Below are 25,196 nucleotides of genomic sequence, written 5' to 3'. Positions count from 1 at the left end.
CTTTCCATGTCGGGCAAAATGAAGAATACACTTGAAAAATGGATTCGACCTAAAAATTACAAACGTTATCAATATTTTACTACTGAAAACAGCCTCCGAAACACTGCATACTTTAGGTCCAAAACACGGCGACTCAAATATATCAACATCGAATAATCATTTCTTCTTTCTTTCATTTTTATCCACCATGACACATACTGTATACTGTCTTTTACCCGGCAGTTTCTTATGATGAAAACCCCGGAAGTGACGTAGTTCGTAGGCGGTTACACTTTGGTGGAACCCAATGGGCAAGAGCCCCATCTTGACAAAGGATACAATACCACGTGTCTATGTGTAATTCTATGGATGAAGGAACGTGATATTAGGAATCTTAAGATCACAGCTAAATGCTCTGATCCAATGGGCGTTCGTCCTTTGCGTCGCGTGTAGTACAACTACACGCCGATAGTGTACTCCAGCCAATCCACTGTATACAACAATGCAGCTGCAAATACCTCAAGATTTACACCTTGGCCTTGAGATTGAGATGAATGTGAAAGGTGTCGTTTGTCGTGTTCAATCGTCACAAATATGCATGTGGTGGAGCTTGAGTATTTGGCTAGATTGTCCAACGAAACAGATCCCATTCCATCGGGTTTAAAAGGTAAAATAGCGGTGAAAATCATATGAATGGATCACTGAAAATCAATGATGACACAATGTCTTCGCGAGAAGGGTGAGCATGTCTTGCCCTACCGACAGAGCACCCGCCAGTCTAAGACCGCTGTAGGTTCTACTACACCAAATCAGAACCAGTTTGGACAGTGCAGTTTTCGTAGGGGGCCTTCAGTGCAGATCGAGAGATATCTGCAGGCTGTGATTGGAGGATATTCTGTAAGATTTTTATGTCTTTCAAATGTACATCCATCCAGTTATTAAAACTGACCATGTTTTTCTATATTAAGTACTGTCTTTTTCAACATGATGACTTATGCTGAATTTGACCACAGCTATTTTCAAGTAGGTGACATTTGGTGCGAGTCTGGGGGTGGTGTGTTTAGCTTCCTGTACTCGGAAAAGGAGCTGGCTAAGCTAGTCATTTTTTTTATGTTTTTATTGCTGTTTAAGGCCAAACTGTGCACACACGTACAGGTAATAGCTGTTGAATGCTTAGTTATTTAAAAAAATATATAACGTTACTATAGAAGTCTATGTGAAAACATTTGGTTGTGTGTAACCTGTAGGACTCGTGACATGACAGTACTTTATTGGTATAAAAAAAATGGAACAGCCACCGGAATACTCGTCTTCGCCTCCTCCTTCTCATTCATCACTTCCCCCCTGTCTCGTACATACAATAGACAGATCTTCCTTTCCCTCTGGAAAACTGGCCCAAACGACTTAAGTTTATTAAAAGCTTAAACATTGTCAGGAGAGATTATTTATAATTGATCATCACAGTGCCAATGAGTCTTGTTCCCCTAAGACATCTTCGTGGTACGACTGTCGTTTACTCCCAAACCTTTAACAGACTTACGATAGTCGTAGCACTAAGATCGCTTAGTGGTCCAGTCAAGGTCAAGGTCACTATTCAGTTGGCCCTAAACTAAGACCTAATCTATGATTACCCAAATCAAGGTAATAGCTTATCAAGTAATTTCATACTCGTGTTAAAAAGACGGTTGCGCCCTACCGAGTCAATTATAACTCGTACATTCTGAGTGAGTTAGCATAACTCTGCACCGCTACTAGCAATACTCCAACCATATCATGGCGTATGACACCAAGAATTAGCTGCAAACATTGTGATATACAGACCCTGAAACACATATATCCAATACAGCCCATGTAAGTCTATAATAGAGTCTAGATTATTGCAATATCTGAAAATCAAGAGATAATTTAACAACTGTTTTTTTCTGTAAGATATGATCATTTCGGAGACTAGATGTTAGTCTACTTGTACCCTTGTCGGGAATCGAACCAGAGCTTTCATTGTGAATGCGAACAGCAAGGTTACCCAACCGACCTTTCATTACTGAATGCATGAACAAACGTTACACTAAGGCAATCTATCAGAAAATATCAAACCGAAAAGACTTAATATTATCACAAGAGACATTGGTTGTACAAAAATATCAATTTCCAAATTGCGCGATTCGTGTATTTATACGCTTATGACCTTGAAGCTAATCAAATCAGGTTATTTAATAATCGACAAGTACAAGATCGTCATGTGCCAACGCCAAGTTTATTTATCGACTAGTACTGGTGTGCCAGCCGACTCATCACCTGAATCATATTTATTTATCGACTCGTACACAAGATGTCGTCACGGTGCACGACACCCTAAGGAGAAACATACAGATTCTGAACTGTAATTATTAAACTTAAACACGCACACAACGACCGCATTCGTCAAGCACACAAAGTATGAACAAGTATACGAAAACAACTTCTGCATCGAAGACGAGGTTCAACACCCCTCCTAAGTGGTCTGAAGAAACATATTGTCATATGTTCTCTATCTTTCCTCCACTAAAGTGGAAACACAGCTGGCAATATATTTTGAGAGTGATGTATTTTAGATTTATCCCACGTGGACCGCATCTGAATAAGATTTCTGACAGATTGGTTTACGAACACCGTCACCTGAATAACGCATGCGCAGATGACACCTGCTGTGTTAAATGAAACGACACATGCGCATTAACGGAATAAAAACGTTTATTTCCTGTTTGAATATAACACAGATACTTTGACGTCTAGTATATAGTGAGTATTGTGATGTACAGAAAGCGATCACTTTCAAACAAGATGCTGATTCAGTGAAACCTCGTTAATCCGGACTCAACCTTCTTTTGCAATTGTCCGGATAAACTAATGTCCGGGTTAACGAATCACGAATATGTTGTCAAATCTCCTTAAGTTTACATAGCCGTTCCCGACAGTACTAGTGCGGAAAGCGCGTTACCGGTTTAACGCGGTCCCGACTAACGAGGTTGCAATGTATGACTAACAAATAAGGTGTGTTGAATGCTCGCTATTGACTGTGATATTTCACTTAAAGAATTCTTAATAAGATACACTATATATCATGATGGCGGGGTCAGAATACTAAGGACGCGGTTAAGTAAGTAACGTCATATCATATCCATCTATATTTGAAGTCAAATCTCAAACACATCCTCTGAATTCATGGTATTATTTAAGTCCATGTTGTGATTGGTGCACTTTGGGATTAATACGCCATGGGTCACCAGACTGGTCTCGTCGATGAATGCGCGCTTTGCCAATGAAATACAAAACATAGTTCCTCAATCCTTTCGTGAGATTCGGTACCATGACACCAAACACAAGCCCAGTTTGTCTCGGCGAATCAGACACCTTGAAGAACGCTTACTTTCGACAGGTCATCAGGGCTCTGTTTTTTTAAAGAGCGTTATTCAGACAAATGATGTTATGTCAAGTGGTCTCAAGGTACTTCTCAGATCGTGGAGTTAAAAATTCACGCACAACCGAGGATGTCTCAAACATAAAATCCATAGGATCGACATATCACGTCTCTATGTGGTCACTGTTACCCATTTAACACAAAACGTGGCATCTTCTAATAGGTCATATCAACCAGTCGTCTGATTGACGTGGTTTCCGCAAAAGTAGGGATCCACGTGATACGAATAATACAAACGGAACGAGCTGTATCAATGCAACGTAGACATAGCACTAACATTTAATGACAAATATACATCCACTTGTATGCCCTGTCCGATATGTCCAGTAGCTACAACTACACGTCTAGGATTTCCACTTATAATGCCCAAATGTCTGTTCAAATCGGAGTTTACCGTTTCTGTATCGTCGCTTCTTCCGAATAGATTTATTGTTTCGTCTTCGTTCCCTTCTCTTATTCCTCCTCTTTGCTTTAGCATTTTTCGATTTTTTATTCTTTTTATTCTTCCTTTTAGCCTTTCTTCGTTTCTTCTTCTTCTCTACTACACCTGCTGCGTCTTGTTGAACGTCGCAAGGCCCCTTGTGGCTGACCCTGATACGTTTTCCAATGTTGCAAGCGGCAATGCGCAAGTGACACCGTGATGTGTACGTGATGTTGTCGGTGCCGCACACCTCTCGCTGTCGTCTACTGCGGCAGATGTAGTCACTGGGGCACGTGCACAGAGGCAGCCCCTGCATGTTCTCCACACATACTTTGAACTTGGGACACTTCACCTGCTCACAGGCTCCGTCTGAAATTAGAAGGAAATCAGTCGTGTAAAAGCAGCTTAGTGAGATATCGAAATATTGAGACATATAGGCTCAGGATTATAAGGCGAGTGTCAGTTTAATGTGGGAGTAAAGCCCGAAGTGATGCAGGTCTCAGACGCTTACCGGTCTCGTTACGATCCAATCTTAGTTCTCGCTACCGCTAAAGCGAGAACTAATTCTGAATTTAATGAGATTGAGACGTTTATCAATTTGGTCAAACCCTCAAACACGGGTATGGTGCTTACAAACCTAGAAAAATATCAAAGCGATTCTGGGATTCGAACCCACGATAATCGGAGTCTGACACGCCAAAGGGACACCCAGTAAACAGTAAAAGACGGCTAGGACTCCGTGTCGAGTTACGAAGTAACAAATGGAACATCACTGTGTGAGTGATGCTTTACGCCGCTTCATCGGCAATGTTACAGAGATACCAGGGTATTATGAACATTTGAGTCACAGACAGGAATAACAGGGCACGACGACACGCAGAGACACACATTGTAACCACCTCAGTCCAGTTTAGTCGGATCTGACGTGCATTCTATGGTCCATATTCTTCCCGAATCCTAGCACGACTAAGGGATGCAACTATGCAAGGTAATCCTGTCAAAGAACTTAAATGTAAAACATGCACCAGCGTACGTGTACGCTGGCGCATCGACAACAAAACCCAAACCAATCCTGTATCTGCTGTAGGCTATATCTGCAAGCACAGGTGTGTTTGATGTGCACGGGCAATCGGTAACACCGGACAAGTACATGCAACGATATCAGGTGCAAGGAGATGGTGCTCACATCACTTAATGAAATACCAGCGTTATTCATTTGACATTATGAAACAGTTTAAAGGCATAATCTGTTCATGTGACTGATGTGTTAAAGTAGGCTCGACGAACTTGTGCCTGTTCCAGTTCTCGGTCCAGACGCTGTAATTTGCGTCTTGTAGTAAACTAACATATTGCCTTATCTAGCTGGGGCCTAATTAACTGCTAGATTGATATTTATACTGAAACGTGAGTCAATAGACAGACAAAATGGACTTTGAATGAAGTGTCTGATTGATATTGTCAGAAGTTGGTCCGTGGCAGTGAAGACAAGATAATGTATGAATGACAACATCTACAGACAGCATCTGTACCGAAACGTCACACCATAATAGAATAAAGCTGTCACCCATCTTGTCTTTATTTTGAATGATTTGAATCAAATTTACTAGTTATGACATCTGATCCGAGTCGAAGCTCTCTTAACACTAATTCTGTGTAAATAAGCATGAAAGACTCATATCCCCTGCCAATATGACATGTCCGGCTGTGTGCAAGGCAATACATATTGTACGGTTTTCAAGATCTGCTCCGGAAAGGAGCACTACCGACATTTTCAGTCTAAGTCAAAGTCGTTGCCATGTAAACTCGAATTTTTAAAATAAAATAAAATCTGAAAGTATCAAAAGGCACAGTTCACCACTAAACCTATCTATGTGCCAAGTTTGGTTAAGATATCTCTCATAGGTTTTCAGTCCTGTTTCGGAAACGAAACGCGACGGACTGGCGAACGGACAGCACCCATTCCTATACCCCCCTTCCACTTTGTGGTGGTGGTGGTGGTGGTGGTGGTGGTGGGGGGGGGGGGGGGGGGGGGGGGAGGGGGAGGAAGGGGGGGGGTAAGAGGGGGGGGGGGATAATAAAAGCAAGAAAACAATTTCCATATTCATCTGTAATCTCTGTTCAATTATACGATTCCGACTTTTATCATGAGCATGTGTATATGAATCACTACCAAGAAGTGATGACACCAGATGTTGTGGGAAAGGTGGGCGTATCCTGTCCCACCGGTGGCACCCGTCACAAACTGTTATTTCACTGTTACAGCATTATAGCAAAACACGGGAACATATGGTATGAGCTAAGATAATTGCGTCGCACATCATTTTTGTAAGGAAAACGTGTCTGTAGACTCGATGTCTGTAACACTGGAATGGAACGCGTCAGGTTAAGGGTACTATTCTGCCTGTGTGAACAATGTTGATATCAATCATATGTTTCATTAGACTAAAATCCTTCTGTTTAAGTAACCTTTCCACCAGATTGAACAATGCACATAGTCTTCGCCTCATACGCTTCCTACGAATATGAACCTTGTTTATTTTCAGCTTACTTATATCTAAGCATGACACAATACTCTTGAAGTGGTTCTCTTACTCTTCATGTGTGGATAGTCTTACGGGTAACGCTTGGTGCACAAGGCTATAGAATACCTTTTTTCGCTGTCGATCTGATATTTTCGCACTTTCAGTACCGTTCAGAACACGCAGTCATGTCTGACACATTTCTCCGGCAGTGTGAACATGGGTTACTTCCAGGAGACTGCTTATGCTCTTCAACTCTACATAAGTCTCCCAGTCGCTTTGTCGAACTAGATTTTCAAAGTTCTGGGTTCTTAGCAACACTTGTTATGAGGCAGTGGTCACTGCATTTACACCCGGTTTGTAATATTGCTGTTCTCTAAATACAAGTATACACCGTCAGGAAGCACGGGCACATATGTTGTTCGTCTGGCAATCCATTTTTGAAATTAAACAAAAATTGATTATTTCTGTAAAAAAAAAGAAACGTCCCCGCATAATGTGTTCAGTATTTTTAACAATAAAAAAACCTTTCAAAGGAGGTCTATATTGGAAGCGATGTCCTTTAACACGTTTTTTATAAATAAACTTTTTAAATTGTTTTTCACCTATTTCACCCGGTTGACCATTCTTTTCCGAAATCACACTCAAAAAGGTGTTCATAAATAGTGATTTCATTTCGACCACTGATCCTTGCAACAATGTATTGTTTTGTGGCAGGCAATATTTTTTCAACAGTCGAAGCCCAATCTTTTTTAAGAATTTTTGAGGACAATTAATATTTTAAGATAAAATCCCAGGCCCCCCCAAAATAACAAATGGTCGATCCCTTAGCCATTGGGATAAAGACCCCACTATATCGCTCCCTCTCCAATGTTCCCCTCTTATAACCAGACACACTGTATACAACATCACGGAACAGGTGCTCGACTCAATATATAGATCTACATGATACCGACGTCGAGGAGACAGAAGGACTACCACATACTCGACCTCCTCAAACAGAACCACGTACTGATCGACATTTCTGTATCGACAGCTCTTACACCAACAGTCCCAGCGACAATCTTCTCCCACCATGACAGGATCCTATACAATCGCTAACTACCATTTGATGAATGTAATCAGAAGGTTCATAACGTGTATATGTTGTGTAAATATGCGCTTAATCAGTGACATCAAATGTATTTTATCTTCGTAACCCCCTGAGAACACAAGCGGAGGTTTAAGGAAGGGGCAGCTCTAGTGCAGTAATTATTACGACCGGTGCGAATGCGACTGGAATAGAAGGAGGATAATTTGTTAAAGATTTGTTATTATTAGGAATAAATACTCCCCGTGGACGTCTCGCTGGTGAAATGTTATAACAATACCAGCCATAACAGCGGCATGTCGGGAGTTGATTGTGGAGCCGCTGACGACAAGCCTGTCTGACATGGCCTTAAAAGTCGCACTAACCGAACCATGACATACAGAGCCGTGACCGAACCGAGCCAAGTGGTTGAACGCCACGTTTGAGCCACGTGTTGCTATGGTAACGAAACACTTGTTTTTCAATGGCGGGAATGTAGTGTGGGAATTTTAGGGCTCGCGGGAACATACGTGATTTCTTTAAAGCAATTGTTCTGAAAATATTCCAGAAAATGTATACTTGGGCATGTGTGTTTGGTTCTTCGCCATAGCATCGGTGTTAGGACAGAGCGGAACACACGCACTCCCACGTCTCCTGAACGAAAATCCTTGTACTTAGTCTGCATGGGTGCGACACCTACACAGATGGTAGGATGTGTAGACGCACTGCGTTGTAGGGATGGTGTGGGATGCGTTTAGTGTCGTCGATGCAGCTTTTTGAAATAGCGAATTCAGTCAAGGGTGTTTCACAGTTATATAATGAAACGCGTAGGGAACCGGGTGTCGGCGCCATGGCGGTGAAAGGTGTGAATAATTATTCAACTGTGCAAGGGGCGATGCCACACATTGATCTGTCTATACCTAGCCGCCATTTTGACCACCCAATCTCCATTGTATTCACTGTAGCTCATGATGCTTACTTTGTAAATCCCGACCCCCGCGTAGATCCGGGTAAGAACTGGCCTTCAGCAACCCATGCTTGTCGAGGGAGGCGACTAACGGACACGCTGCGAAGATCGTTGCTCATGATGACAATTACAAATTTGTCCGGTTAAGAATTAACTATTTACAGACCACCGGCATATGGCTGGAATATTGGTGAGTGTGACGTTAAACAACAAACAAACAAACAAACCAACAAACAAACAAACTTTAATTCCCGACCATAGTAATCGTAAGGATAAGTTATTCATTTGTGAACCGGAACAGGTGACATCCGTGATCATACATAAAACATTACTTCGACTGTCAAATTAACGTTATCCACACAGAAGCATCCAAATAGGTTCCTCAGAAAATAGTCCACATGCGCGGGACTAATTGATAATCATCACTATTAACCGACTCTCCCATTAACACCGTGCTTATATTTACCTTTGTATATTGACGCCTGAGAGTAAAGAGTGAATCATCAAAATACATTTGTGATGCGCGTTTTGATATAATAGTACTTTATTTCAAAATGCTGTCACGCTTCTCAAGATTTGGGACATAAACTACACACTTCAATATAAACCGGCAAGGCAGCAAAAATAAGGCGTGGGAAAAAATAAGAACGCTAAGTGAGTGAGTAAATGTATTTTTACGCCGCTTTGAGCAATTCCGGTCACCATTCCGTGGTTAACACAAGAGAGGGCTTTACAAATTGATCCCTTGAGGGGAATCGAAACCTAGTCTTCTGTCTGACGAGCAAACGCTTTAACCACTAGGCTTCCACATCTCCCAAAATTAAGAAGAGAAAAGACGAATAGTGAAAATAGTATGGCTATAAAATGCCCCTGTACACTTCGAATTGTTAACATATGGTTGGACCACCTCCAAAAAGTCTAATGAGTATAAAAGTAATAAAAGGGTGAAGCGCCTTCCCCTGGCTGCACGCTGATGCAGAACCAAGGACCCCCTGTGGCGGCAGTCATAAGATGCAGTTGTGCATCTGTTTAGATGTTTATATAACAGTTATTAGCTGCAAAACCTCAATAAAGACGGTATAGGTATCGGGCGAACGAGGTTAGTTCGCGGATGGGATTAAACAGGGTGGTCCCTCCACAGACCTCTTTTTTGATTAACCGTATCAGCTCTGGCCGATTACCACTAATAAACCATTACTTTCAACTCTCACGTTCGTCCCCACTGTAGCAAAACCTGGACGGGGATGGGAGCGTTCCTCATCTCGGCTGCGTCCGCTGAGAGTGCTTCATTTCCCATGCATGCGATGTTTTTTGCACGTGTATGTGTCTATTTCGCAAGTTACCGAACCCGGCCTGCATAACTCGTTAGCCTTGTAACAGCTTTGATTGAGAGCCGATACCGCCAGCGTCACATAAATCCTGCTGTTGCTTGTTGCTAAGACCACCTTACTGAAGGAAGAATCTACACGGCGCAGTTACCATATAAATAAAACAATTTTAAAGCAATACCTTTTCATTGCTGAATGTTAAGTATTTCGTGATTGTCTTTGTTCTTCAATGACGAGAACATATAACGTATAGCATGCACAGTGGGGGAGGAGGCGAGATTTAACGAGTCTTTCGGAACAGATCGGGTATAGATTACGAAAGTACGCCTCGGATGCCATGTTTAGAGGCGCGGACGTCAGAGAGTACATTTAATGACAATGTGTCATTAGTTTCCATTCTAATTATTATCGTGACTCCCAGTCCAGAGTTGAAGTGCTCTTCGGTTATATGGTCGATAACAGCTACGAGTACAGTGGATAAACGCAGGCATACGATGTACTTTGGCTCTCAGATTGCAAGACACAAACTGGTTACCAAGCTTCAGTTGAAATAACCGCTTAACGTGACATATTGTTCGACTCATTAATTCAACTTTGTTTAATGCAGCAAAAGCTAACGTTAATACAACACAAGTATTAAGTTGGTGAATACTATTTGCTCCACACAATCCGAAACTCCAAACTGGAAATGTCATTGTATCTACGTGAGCATGACACGACGAAGTACTGCAGCGCCATACTGAATTCCCACTTGCTACTTATCTAATCCATCAAACAAACAACCAAGTATCCTTTGTAAAATATCACGGAAAGTGCCGAGATATTCCGATTGAAAAGATTCACACACACACACGATGTCACGAAGATTGATAAACCGTGATGTGCACGTGACGAATCGTCTTTCCATATTGGAGATGCCTTCAATGGACGGAGATTGGTATAGTTTTAGACTGATTTAATCACAAACACTGACAAGCAACGTCTGAACATGAAACATCTCCATTTAAAGAAAGTTGAGAGTGGAGCCAAATTACAACTTGTTCACGTGATGATCATGTGTATCAGGGGGCACGGGTTGCCCAGTCGTCTAAGGCGCCGCGATTCGCTGTGCAAAGTTGCGTCCCTTGGGCACGCCAGAAACCTATGATTGTGGGTTCGAATCCCGGTACTCCCCGATTACGTTTCTAGGTTTGTCAGCACCATCGTGGGTTCCACCAAAGTGCTTAACGTCTGAGACCTGCATCACTATGGGTTTTCCCATCACATAAAGCAGGAATACTGTTAAAGCGGGGTAAACTAAATCCACTCACTCATGGCAGTATAATAGTTCACGTATATCACGACGTGTCATTTAAATGATTGAAAGCCCGAGATGCTGCAGGTCGGAGACGCACGCCCAAGTTACCATTTTCGTGAAACTTACGACCCCAAGACCAAGGGTCATAATCAGGGAGAATAATGATTCCTTTCCAGGATTACAAGACCTGGCATTTTTTAAGGGATGTACAGCAATTTGCGTGGCTCTAGATCACTTCACCATTCGTGTCCCGTGTTATACAAACACGTGAAACGGTGATGTATGCCTTTTATACCATCTGTATCCATATATGTATATCCATATTTTATGAGACTGCGATGAATAATCGTTGAGGGGATGGAGATCAAAGATAATTCCTTTATCAAAGGTTGTTTATACATCATAATGACATTGACTACATTGCTACACTGTGTACACTTTCGATTTCAACTTGTTTGCATGCTACGAATTCGACTATTATCGTGATATTAATTCAGCTTGTTTGAATAGTACAAATTCAAATGGATTGAATATTAAGAGCGGAATTGGTTTTCATGGTACGAATTCGATTGGTTTGCATGTCTCAAACTTCAGATGGAACTGGTCGAGTCTGGGTTTGACGCCATTAGATAACGTGACAGAAGCATTGAAGATGGACACGAACCAAGAGTGCCATTCGTGACAAACTCGTGTTTTTCCGGGACAAGCCGAATAGCGACTCGTGCCCCTCTCATGGCCATTTTGCGACCAGGTTCCGTCTTAGCGCAAACGGGCATACCTAAAACAATTGTCAACTCGTTGCGTTATAGTTCACATATATTTCCCCATATATTATATATATTGCAGATGCAGTTTAAAGCACATCGGAACATGCGGAATTATACAGTATGAATGAACACATTTAACTGTGCCTAGGGTATATTTTTAGATGCAAGACATATGTAAAATCAAAAAATATTTCTGGGGGATCCTTTGACGAATCATACGCGCATTCTGATTGGTTTGTCGTATTTTCGCACATGACATTCATCAATAGGGGGACGAGTCTTCTTGCAGGTTACGGAAAGGGGCGAGTGGTGACGAATGCAAGAGTGCGTGTTCAAGCCTCGATCTGGCATGTTGGACACAAACTGTATATTTTGTCACTGTCCCTATGGCTGCTGCCATCTTGAAGATGATATGGGCAGAAAGTGCACCAGAACATTACCGTCTCCCAACGTTAATACGCGTAGTACGACTACAAATTCGACCATAGTAATAAGACAGTGCTTGATCCGTGTCTGTTTCGATACTGGCCCGACCATCAACAGCCCAGATAATACCCAATTGGTGTGGAAGCCAACACCTCTGACTGTAACGCACCAGCGGCAGACAGACATCATTAGCGCTTGTAGCTCAGTGACGCAACAACTCCGGAATGTTGATTAAAGAAAAATCTGTAATATTCCGACCTTAGACTGAAATATTCATGAGAGGATGTCCTCGATTATGTCAAAAGTTGCTATTTTGACAAATCGGACATAAAAGACTATGCCTCGCGATTGGTGAGCGACACCGTACGGCCGTGTTTTGAAAGGTTTACGGGAGAAAATTGCCACGAATTAGGCTGTCATAGCAGCGAACCATATAAAACAGGAATTCAGTGCGTACTGATCGAAGCACTTATCCTTCGAGCACATGCTTCGGACCACCATAATGCTCTGGTTCCGATATATGAACGTCAATAAAGATACCGCCACTGTTCGCCGTCACCGTTTCGATCTGCCGTCTCCATTAATTTCCCAGACAGGGGTGAACCGTTATCGGGAGTAGAAAGGCACAGACCGTTATCCTTGGGATGGTAGCGGGAATTAAATAAATATTGACTTAGTCTTTCTCGCATCTTCGGCGTAAATTGGGCGTCCGTCCCTTCATGCATGGCTGCGTGTAGCGCCTCCTTTTATCCTAAATCAACTTCAGGCCTGCAGAATCGGACTATACACCTGCTCCAGTTATAAAGGGATCTGAGGATATCTCTGCTGCTGTTTCTATTGCCACATAAATATGAGAGAAGCATATGTAGAAAGTAATGATGATAATAATAATAATGATTTGTTGAAACACATTAGTTGATAAAAAGCAAAAAATAACAACCAAAAAATAAAAATAGTAAAGTCTAGTAAAAATAGTCGAGTCTGGACCACACAATCCAGTGATTGACATCAAGAGCATCGATCCACGCAATTGGAATCGATGACATGTATCAACCAAGTCAGCGTGCTTGACCACCCGATCCCGTTAGTCGCCCTTTACGACAAGCATAGTCCCCTTTTACGGTAAGTATGGGTTGCTGAAGACCTATTGTACCCCGGAATCTTCACGGGTCTCCGGAGTCTTACCAAGCATTGGTATTGAGAACGACATTCTTCTTTCCCTTCTGGGGCGGTCGGGTAGCCTAGTGGTTAAAGCGTTCGCTCGTCACGCCGAAGACCCGGGTTCGATTCCCGACATGGGTACAATGTGTGAAGCCCATTTCTGGTGTCCCGTGATATTGCTGGAATATTGCTAAGAGCGGCATAAAACCATACTCACTCACTCACTCACTCACTCACTTTCCCTTCTGCACAGAGGAAGGACACGAGTAGTTACCTCATCATAGTGGATGGCAGGATGGCTTATCGAACTTGTTACCGATACCACTGCGCAATGTCTGGGTTCGAATCTAGGCCAAGAAACCACTGACAGGCACACTAAATATACGTCAGGGTACGATATAACACTAGAACATACAGCCCACGCGTCTTTGGCCTAAGCAACCTGATCACTCCTTAGGTTTACTGAGTGAGTGAATAAGTTGGATTTGAACAATATCCCAGTCTTATGACAGAGGAGGTACACCAGTCTGGTTCCCTGGGTATGCTGCGCTGGTGCTATACACTGATCAGTGTAAGGCCAGCGCAGCATATCCAGGGAACCAGTTTGGAGATACACCAGCAATGGGTCTCACACAATGTACGCATGATTGGAACTGAAGACAGGTCTTCGGCGTGACGAGCAATCGCTTTAACCACCCGGCTACCCCGCCGTCCCTTCGTTAGTGATAAGCATGGGATTCAATGAACTAACTCTAAACTTCAGTGAACAAGCGTATTTTGTGGGGTTTTCCCGTGTAGCAGTGTTGAATCACGGCGGGGAAAACAAAGATTGGACGTGTGGATCCACCCATGCTCTCCGTTGTGACTGGTAAACGCGTTAAACGCCAGGCCACCTTCCGTTATGTTATTAAAAAAATCAATTAATTTCATTCGGTCGTCTGATCTGTTCTGGTCGTCGGAAAAAAAGAATCCTTGTTATTTGATCCTACTTCGGCCCAAGACAAGCCATGCAACATTCTCCATTCTTCTCTGATGAAAAGCCGGCCTAAAAATACATCAGTATCGTAGGAATCCCGACATATCTCATCGGCTTAATGTTGTAATTGGCAGAATTATACGTACAACCGAGGTAACGGCATTCCAAGATCCAGAATTACATACAACAACGTCACTTCCGGGGCTCAGGACACAAGAGAAATACGAGTCGGAGTTAACCAAACAAGTTGGCATGGTGTCGTCACATGACAGTCTCGCGAAAAGATCTATCTGTCATGTTATTCTGTAACGCCCCGTCTCGTCAACACCTCACAACTTCGTCGACGATGTGTGGTGGCGTCAAGTGCCAAGCAATATACATCAGATATGTCTCTCGACACCCCCGTCTTCGCTGGCTGCGACATTGTCGTCATTACATAGAGTCGTAATTACTTCATCCAGAGAATTTGGTTAATATGTCAGACATACGCTTCAAAGATAAAAGTCCTTCAACAAGTTATATAATTTCTTTTCTGAATTATTAAGTTTGTACATATTACCGATCAGAACCAAGGGGACTGGAAATAAAATGTCTTGTCCATGGGCAAATAAACAGTTAAGATCATGTTCGGTGTTGCAAGATTTGTCGAAATTATTTTCGTCTTTTCGTGACATTGTTTGGGAATGTCTTTCAACCCTGGGTTGGAACCAGTAGCTCTAGTGTAAAAGCTCAATAAATAATGTTTGAGCACTATGAGTTCCCTACTTAAATTCAGACGTACTTATAGTTGAGGTAGACTTCGGGAGTAACGATCGTTATTGCGTCGTAGAACATGTTCTATCTGAAAGCTCGCTCGGATAGTGTTCACTCATCCAAAAGAACTCCTCATATTCAGCCTCCATTGTGACCACACAATCCCCATTATGTGACATTAATTTGATACACCCTGCTTGCATAATAAGATATCCTTATCCCCTCCCGCACAGACGATCATTTAACGATTTTTATTCCATACTGCGACACTTGATAAGCCCCCTTCGTATTCATAAAACGACAAGAATTAAAATAAAAATTTGTTTGTTTTTTAACGAGACATTATGAATGGTTGATCTGATGAATCAATACACCAAAGAGTCAAAGTCCCGCACAACACAGATCTCAACCGTGACAAAGTTTGATAAGAAAGACCTGCGACATGGTACAATGTGTGACTGATAAGTGTCTGATTTGCTGCTATGGTTCTACCACTTAAAAACCAATTGAATGGTATCGTGTGTATTTCAGGTTAACCTTCTGGTAGGGAGCCTGTTTGCTTTAAGCGACCCATCCAGGTGGTATCGTCCTATTAGTCTAGTGGCTATTTGCACATTTAAATTCCATCTGTGACGTCAGACATAGCGCGGAACTATTATTCCAAAGTCCTCGGGTCACAGTTGTAATTTCAAGATAACAAATGCCTAGAATTCATATGGATGTGAGATTTTAATTCCACGCGCGGAATGAGATTGTGCGAAGTAGCAGAGGTGAAGGGTCATTGTATGAGCAGACGACAGTTATACATTCCTTGGGACATCAAACGCCTTGACCAAGAAGCCCGGCGGGTCACAAGGTCGTTCATAGAAATCAAAAATTGAATTTATTAAGTCAAATTGTCCCATGATTATCGGCAGACGATTTTCTTCCAGGTCACAAGGTCATCCATTGGGTCTTCTAGACATGATGCACTTGACGTCCATTAAAGCACTTCAGTAGCGTGACACGGGTTTAAATTGACCGGTGTTTTCAAAACGGAAAGCTTAACCATAAGCAACAAAAGCCACCAGCGGTTAACAAATAACACAGACTAAAGGTAAAACACTCAGGAAATTGACGCACACATGTGTAAGCCAGACCTTTCAACGTAACTAATATTTCACACAGAGATTTACGGAGTGAGACGTCAAGAGAGCTTTTAATCCAGAAAACCAAACACCTGACACTTTTGAAACTGAACACCATCACTTTCAACTGTTCCGTGTCAAACAGTTCTCCACCTCCGCGACAATGGTGGTTGTTGGAACGCCTCCGCGTCTTACCATAAGGAGCTTGTGCAAGACTGTTCTGCATGAGTGCACCGACATGTAATGATGGTGTTTGCTGTGGTCCAGAGAGCAGGTGCGCTGAACCGGCACCACTTCAGTGGCGACTTGCGCAGCCTCTTGTCACCACAGTTAAGCCGGACAGATGGAAGTTTATTAAGCAATAGGTGTAACGTAATGTGGTGTGTTTTCACACCCATGTGGGTATATTACCCGTGACAACATTACGCAACAGATGTGAAGGAGCCAGAGCCCCTGTCCCTCGATTTTGTCTTAATGTTATGTTTAGGTGACCCAAGAGGCTATTTCCTGGCGAATTTGTGTGTGTCTTGTTAGTAGGGCCTTCGGCCATTACTAGACTTATCTAGATAATAAAACACTTAAAAAACACAGACATGTAACATATCGAATATAACATTTGTTACATTTGACCTCTTTCAAAATGGCAGTGTGTGTTCAATGTAAAATATTGCTTGCATGCTAAGGTGAGGTGAGGTTTTAGCCTCTAATGCCGAGAGCCAGGCAGGGAAACTACAGTACCATTTCTTAAAAGTCTTTTGGTATGACACGGCCGGGGATCGAACCCCGACCTTCAACTCTCCGGGCGGACGCTCTACCGCTAGACCACGGAGGCGGTCTTGCGCGCTCTGGCTCTAACCCAACAACAACTGAGCCTAGCTCCTCAAGAACATAGGGTGACGCCGTAATGGAAATATTCCTACAATACCATGCGAATCATCAATAATGGGCTTCACACACTGTGCCCATGTTTGGAATCGAACCCGCACTTTCTAAGCTACCCCTCCGTCCGTTAAGATCGGAATACACGCTTGTACACGTGTATAACATGTGCATGATAATAGACTAACAGTAACAACGTCCATATGCTGCTGAATAGTAATTACCCGTTTCCAATTACAAAAAATAAACTGACGTTGTGTAAATACACGTTGATTATCAACGGATACAGTTATCACTTTCACCCATTTCACAGACACGTGACGTGCCTGTGTATAAATAACGCCATTTGTGATCTCGCCAGAAGGGCAATCAGTTCATTGCTAATGATAGGTATGGAATCTAATTATCTACAATGTATACGTGATAAGTCCTCCACAACAACGCAGGTGCGCGACACAACAGTGATACAATATGCGCATAATCCGCATAACGGTACACAGAGGGTGTCAGAGAAGCATTGAGACAAGAGAGGAAAATCATAGTCGCATGAAACCTTTAAATTCAAGGCTCCACAAAGCTGTCTCGGCGCTGCGACTACCGTAAGTCTGCGTTAAAGAGTGAGAGATACACGCCAATACCTTTGTGATACAACCCGGGGTCCCGTTCCTCAAACTGATCTAATATTTAGCCCGAAGTCGACCCTAACTCATAGACTGAGTGAGTGAGTGAGTTACAACTTAACGTCGCATCGGCATTTATTTTATCTATTTATTCGACGAGATCAAGTTGATATATACACAAGTGAGTCAAGAACACAAATTTATATTTAAAAACAAATTTGTCAAACATATTTGGGCATAAGAATATTGTTCCCATACTGAGACTTAGAGTAGTAAAGGCGCTTAGATCGTTTTGAGCAAGTGTACCCGCAGGGCCTATTCCAAGAAACGACCTTACCTCTCCGACTGTCGTAAGTCTATGTGAAAGTATGAGAGTTGCGGTCGTCTTCGCGCTAATATCATAGACAATGTTCTCTGTAATCATTTCAAGAATCAGTTTTCCACTCTCAGTGACGCACCGTGGTATGGTTGGTAGACCTACCAAGATGATACAGCCTGGAATAATTATAAAGGCAACACCAATCGTGAGTTTAGTTTTGTGTGATACAGAATTAATCCATGGTTAAACGGGCCGGAAAATCTTCTTTGATAGTTTTGGAATCAAGATCTGGACCCAGTTTCACAAAGCTTTCTTAGCGCTGTTGGAATTGCATGTGAAATCGTAGGGATAAAATCAACTCAGCACTGAGATCGCTTTGTGGTACGGGACCCTGATTAAACTAAAACATGCATTATGCTTTGTTAACATTTTCAAGGATTGTTTAAGGGAAAGCAAAACGACGTTGCCGTTATTACTAAGAGATTTTCAATGTATTTATAGAACCAACTAAGCGGTATTTCCAAGGAATGTCATACAAAACGCTTAACAACATGTTCGAGAAATGACAGTTCAAGCAATATGGCATTCTTAAAGAACGTCCTGGACAGCTGATATTCTAAGACCAATAATGAACCACAAGAACATGTTTAAGAAGTTCTTTGTAAAAGTGACATGTCATTGAGAAAGGTCAGCGGAATCACGTCAAAGGGAATAAGTTAAAAATCACAAGAAAAAATACCGAGAGCATGTGTGTATGCTCTCTGTCGTTACATTTCCGGAAGATATACAATGACAGTATACCTACCACCAGTCACTCTTACAGACCCAAGAGCATGTATTGAATAAGACAATCACCCCCATTCCATTAGCATCCCATTCCCAGCTCCAGCAGCCTACATTCACCCTCTAATCAGCTCTAGGTTATTAAGAGTGTTTAGGGTTAAGATTATTTGTATTTAACTAGTTCCATAAGTTTATTTAGGGGACTATATGGTATCCACTACCACTGATGATAATCGTGATGTCTGCATGATGAACAACAGGACATCCTGTAGGAGTGAGAATCAGGAAACAGCACTTGGTCGGCTGCATGTGAGCATGTGAACTCACCAGTTCAAGTACATAGGGTGTGGAGGCGAGGACGCTGTCCTGCCTGTAGGCCAACCGTGACGCCTTTGAAATAACATAGGGGGCACGGGTGGCCCAGTCGTCTAAGGCGCCGCGAATCCCGGTTCGCCCTGATTATGTTTCTAGGTTTGTCAGCACCATACCCGTGCTCGTGGGTTTCACCGAAGTGGTAAACGTCTGAGACCTGCATCACTTCGGGCTTTCCTCCCACATTAAGCTGACACGCTGTGATATAACTGGAATACTGTTAAAAGCAGCGTTAAACCCAACTCACTCACTCACTCACTCATTGAAATAACATAGAACACTGCTTGTTTGTAGTTTAACAATACTCCGGCTATACATCACGGGGGCCTTACAGAATAGAGCCTGGACCAGACAAACCAGTGACTGGTATTATGAGCAACGTCCGACGCCGTCGTGGTACGACGTCAAGCAATGGACCCAGCACACGTGACCATCCGATCCCTCGTACGACAAACATAGGTTATTCTCATTCGTGACTAACTCGTGTTATTCCGGGACAAGCCGAATATCTTCTTGCAGGTTACGGAAAGGGGCGAGTGGTGATGAATGAGGTTATTCTAACCCGGAATCCCAAAGAGGATAGAGAGGGCTGAATTTCACTGAAAACAACGTTGCAATAAGATCACTGGTCATATGAACGTCAACAGTCCAAATGGTGTTGAATCGAAAGCAGGTTGGCCATTATACTGCCCGCGGCCAATGTGTCTATGGTGACATATAGGGAGCATTAACTAAAACGATTAGGAAGGTCTCGGGTGTAAAATGTAAAAATATATCGCACTCGCCGCTTAAGCTAATGGGTGAGTGAGAGAGATGAGTTGTGAACGGTATTTCAGTTATTTCGCATGCAGTGCGTCAGCTGGATGCAGAAAGAAGCTTTAAGTGACGCATGTCTTTGACGTTTACCACTTGGTTACATCCACGACCACGACATAGTGCTCAATGACCAAGGGTCATAATAAGCGAGAATCTGGGTTCGAATAGGATCATAGTGGGACGCAACTCTCTACACAGCGATTTGCGGCGCTTTAAACGAAAGGGCCGCCATTGTCAACTTTGAACTAATGATAAATTAACAAGCTCAATATATTAATCATTTCATCAGAAAGTGGATTAAAAACTTAAAACAAAATAACGACAAGTTCACATGTTAAATCATAGTCTTGCAAAAATGTAGACATAGCATGGTTTCGAGACGCACCAAGGAGAATATTTGACGGAAGACATGATATTACGGGGACATGCAGTCACTGTGAGTCTTGATTCTGGACTCTATTTTGATTTTATTTTGAATTTTGTAGATATATATTTTTAAATAAGATCACTTTGTATCTGGTCTAAATGTAAGTCTAACGTGTACTGTTCGTCGATCCAAAGGTGTGGGTAAATACAAGGAAGCCACTTGGCCTGGGTTGCCTCGCTGTTACGGCATAACTCTAGTATTCCGAGTCAAGTTTGTCCTTATCACATTTGATAGCTGCGCAAATTTGGTTGCACTATCTGATAAATGAGAGTAGGTAAAAACGACAGGCGGGGTGTAATTTAGATAGACAAACAGAACCATGGAGCTTCGTGGCTGAGGAACTTTCTGTGAAACACACCTAAACAGTGGGGTGAAAGAAAATATACACCTGAAAATTGGATTTTACCTAAAAAAATACAAACGTTTTCAAAACGTTACTGCAATTTAAGCTCCAAAACACAACTATGATACTCGCGTTAAATGCATCACAATCGAATGACCATTTTTTCCCCGCCAGTTTATTATCAATCATCATAATATCCACAAGTGCATGCTACGTGATGTATAATTTAACGCAGGAAATTGTGAACTCGAAAAAATGATGTTTTTTAAAGGACAGCTATAGTCGTTCACGGTATGAATAATGGAGACACGAACCACTCTCACATTTTTACACATCATTAAGGATTTCAAGAGAACACTATTTACATTGTGTACCAGATGGATGCTTGAGACAGGAGCGTTTACCCAGCTGACCATCAAGGGACACTACCACTTCACTGACACCCCTTTAAACATCTCAACCAGCAAAATATCCACCCAAAAAAGTATAGCATGAAGTTGTAATTGTTAGAATTTAAAAAAATCATGTCTGAAGTTGTCAGTTATTACGTGCTAAAAGTTCAATGGCGAGTGCGGAGTTGAATACTTGAGTGCTATCGAGTTGCAACAACAAAAAAGTCAGACACCTAAAAACTCACAAGTTTGAGTTCGCTAATGTTTGCAGAGCGATACAGTTTAAATTAATGTGATATATCTGTGTTAACACTGAATGTCAAAATTGGTTATCGTGAAACAATAGCACACGAATAACCGAAGGCTACAGCGAGACATTTCATGTTGTCTAAGACACAAAGTAACATATTTAGTTGACATTAAATGCCCATTTAACGCTAAATGTCAGGCTGACATCGCTGAGGTCACAGCCAAACACTTAAACTTCAATCTAGGCACCTAACCCGTCAGTATTCCTGACACCATATGGGGTGGCAGATTTCTGTTTCAATAGACAATCGACGCCGACGCCTTGATGTATAGGCCGAGAGAAATATACATACAGCAAGTATGCATGCTTTGTATTACATGCAGAACAAGTGCATATCAACAGCAAAAGCTTGCTACCATTACAGGGACCGGTCGGCTCGATTTAATGTTGTACAGATATGCATGTCAGTATGACTTGTAAAATATATGTAATATTTATAGACACTAAGAAGAAAAAAACCTTAACAGATCTCCCGTGCCGTGGACTAACTGTCGCTAGGTAAACTTTATGATATACGAATAAATCGTCTATGCATTGCCTCAGCCTGACATACTTAGGGAATACGTATGGAGAGAGAGAGAGAGAGAGAGAGAGAGAGAGAGAGAGAGAGAGAGAGAGAGAGAGAGAGAGACTGTAGCAGATGATGACGGGAAATGATTGCTGCTATTGCGCTATCCGTCCCACAATCTCGCAATACTACGCTACACCGGGTCGAGTTGTATTGGACTCAAGCCCGCTCGTCAAATACCATACCACAGGAACCGCTTCAAAGGATTAACACACTTTCAAGAGGTTCTTCTGTCTTGTGGAAAAAACTATTTCCTATCCTTGAATTGAGGCATATGTAAATTAAGTGTATTTTATTTTCTATAATATTCAGGGCATTTTAGGGGGACTGGTTATTTAAAAAATGGATTAAATGACTGGGACACTAACTACCACACAAACACATACAACAAAAACATGTTATAATGATTTTTTTGTTCATCAGAGAAAGTGGATGGCACATAGTTTTGCATAGAGACTCATTGAGACTAATACATCAGACATTTAAAGTGTTTCATCTTGGTATACTCTCTGCGGTAACGTACCCTTGCCTCGAGTTCCCGGGTTATTATGCCAAATGTAATATACAAGTCTAAGCCGACAGTATATTGCGGTTTACAACCCAACATGTGCACAACATCGTTACAAAACAAGTCGTGAAAACCCACTGGATAAAAACAGTGAACTTAGCACATCGGAATGTGTTGGTTTTAGGGGAATAAATTACAGAATAAAAGACACAATGGAATCAAACCATCTACTCTGAGCGATGAAATCACACAGTTTCAAACCATATTGATTTTGAAAAAAAGTCTATAATCTTACTCCCAATAACGATTATTGATTTGATTTTGTCAGTTTGATCACGTGTAACGTTCGACCTAGCACGAACACTGGCGGATCTAGAGGAGGGTGGGGTGGGGATAGGGTGGGGTGCAAGGGGACGAACCCCTCCTTTGTCACACACCTTACATTTTAACTGGGCCCCGATCGAAGCCACCTCTTGACTTGGGCTGGGTATTAAGTACACCTTTCAAAATCAAACCCTGGCTCTGATAAAGAACTTACTTTTTTTCTTGGTTGGCTGGTAGACGTCGCTGGAGCATACTGCACAACACCCACAGTGGTCCTTGACGACATCGCCGACACAATAGTGCAGAATCGGACAACGACTCTCATCACATTTTCCACACTTTGATAACTTTCTTCCGCTAGTTATTCCAAAAATGACAATACAGACGACCAAAGAGCAGAATAAGTTTCCAACTCCATTCATCCTGCATAATATAATATTATCTCATGCGATCAGTTCCTGCACGTGCAATGCACGTCTCGTGTCACGCTATGTGGCCTCGTTTATCGGTTGTGTTCACAAACTACATGATCGTGGTGGCAGACATGTCGACTGATGTTATCACAGCAGCGCTGTTTTGTCAGTGTACTATGCACTAGTAATTCCCATACGACAAACGTGCTTTATACGATAGCTGATGCCACCGCAATTGGTCAACTAATTGATGGATGTATTCACTTGTTTCATTGGCTGGGATGGGAGGGCGAGTCCACTCGGACCGTTGATGAATCGGTCGCGGGGTAAAATGGGTCGTACCATTATGAGGGGTGTCAAGTCGCAGTGAGTGAAGTTACAAGTTCAGGTATTCGAACGAAAGTGCGTCTGGCTAGATGACTTAATATTCAAGCGTGCCGACGTTGTACAAACTGAGCGGTATAGGAAACAAGTGTGTTTGTACGGGCGGCGAGAAAGATCGCCTCACAACGACGCTCGTCACTTTGACGAGCCGGCTATGACAAACGATAGTATTGCATAAAGGGGCTTCGTTAATCCTGCTATTGTCAAAGTGATGATGGTGTTAGTGTCTGCCAATTCGGAAAGGAACGGGACAGACGACAGGTGGATTTCGGCATTAAATATTCATTTCCCTTTTGATGGAAGGCCGCTTTCTTGCGACCACAATCAACTGACGTCGAAGCTTGTTTGCCTATATTTCGAGGTGTTTTGAGAGCACGAGGCCCGCTCCGTTCCACGGGGCGGTAGAAAAGAGAAGATTTTCAGCCGCTTAGCTTTAATTATCGTGTGCGTTTAGAGTGTATTGAAGGGATTAGCTCCCCTCTGGGAGAGGGGCTATGTCATACGATCCCGTCTTAGAGAAATCTCTTTTTCTCACGCTGTTGCCAAAACATGAATGGAAAAAAAGCTACACAAATTGAGATATTGGCACATTTTACTCTCGATATCTGAATAGCAGGCTTTTGACGTGCAGATGGCGACAAATTCTTGACGTAAAATATTCCTGTACACACTTCAATAGGCATATACTGGTGGTTAGCACAGTTTACGAGGGACCTCCTGACTGATTTCCCCAAAGATTAGCTAAAGATTAATGCTCATAAGTATTTAAAACATGGAGTCTACTCATGCAGAACGACAGAACTATTTTTCTCACGGGGTTGTTCTTTCTTCACATAAGAGTTTCTACGCAACGAACGTTACGACCTCATATACACCGGAAAGGTGGTCTCTATAGTTTTGTTTTGTTTTTGCCGCATCCAGAAGGTCTTGTATAACATTCCGCGAGAGAGTGAAAGCGTGAATTTCCACAGGTAGCCATATTTTAGCTAAGGTTTTTGTTTGTTTGTTGTTTAACGTCGCACGCAGCAATATTCCAGCTATATGACAGCGGTTTGCAAATAATCGAGTCTGGACCAGACAATCTAGCGATTGACATCATGAGCATCGATCCACGCAATTGGGATACACTGTTATGCATTAAACCAAATCGGCGAGTCTGACCATTCGATCCCGTTAGTCGCCTCTTACGACAAGCATGCGTTGCTGAACACCTATGCTGACCCGGATCCTCGTGGGTTTGAGTAAAAGATCTGATTGCCATGACATTGGTGAAATTTGGTTGCCACATGAAACAAGGATGCTTGTGTGTTGTCGGACCACGAGGGTGTGAATCTAACGACAAGCCTGGGTTACTGAAGGCAAATTCTAACCCGTATCTTCACGGGTCGGGTCTCTATAGAGTATGGGTGTGCCGTGGTAAATAGACCCGTGAAGGTCCGGGGTAGAATAGGTCTTCATCAACCCATGCTTGCCGTAAAAGGCGACTATGCT

The 25,196-nt window shown here is 42.4% G+C and overlaps 1 protein-coding gene across 1 annotated transcript; it reads right to left on the bottom strand.

The window, feature by feature from the left end:
* Positions 1–2,691: 2,691 nt before the first annotated feature.
* On the bottom strand, positions 2,692–23,533 carry LOC139443385 (insulin-like growth factor-binding protein-related protein 1). Its single transcript, XM_071224374.1, has 2 exons — positions 23,123–23,533; positions 2,692–4,226 (listed from the first exon to the last, which is right to left on the bottom strand). The coding sequence occupies exons 1-2, from the start codon at positions 23,328–23,330 to the stop codon at positions 3,781–3,783; spliced, it is 654 nt and encodes a 217-aa protein (XP_071080475.1). The 5' UTR covers positions 23,331–23,533; the 3' UTR covers positions 2,692–3,780.
* Between the last annotated feature and the right edge of the window lie 1,663 nt (positions 23,534–25,196).

This window comes from Haliotis cracherodii, unplaced genomic scaffold (genome assembly GCF_022045235.1).
Source record: "Haliotis cracherodii isolate W230 unplaced genomic scaffold, xgHalCrac1.p SCAF_5, whole genome shotgun sequence".
NCBI lineage: Eukaryota > Metazoa > Mollusca > Gastropoda > Lepetellida > Haliotidae > Haliotis > Haliotis cracherodii.
The sequence above is the reverse complement of the archived record's forward strand: the minus strand, read 5'-3'. Positions and strand labels throughout refer to the sequence as shown.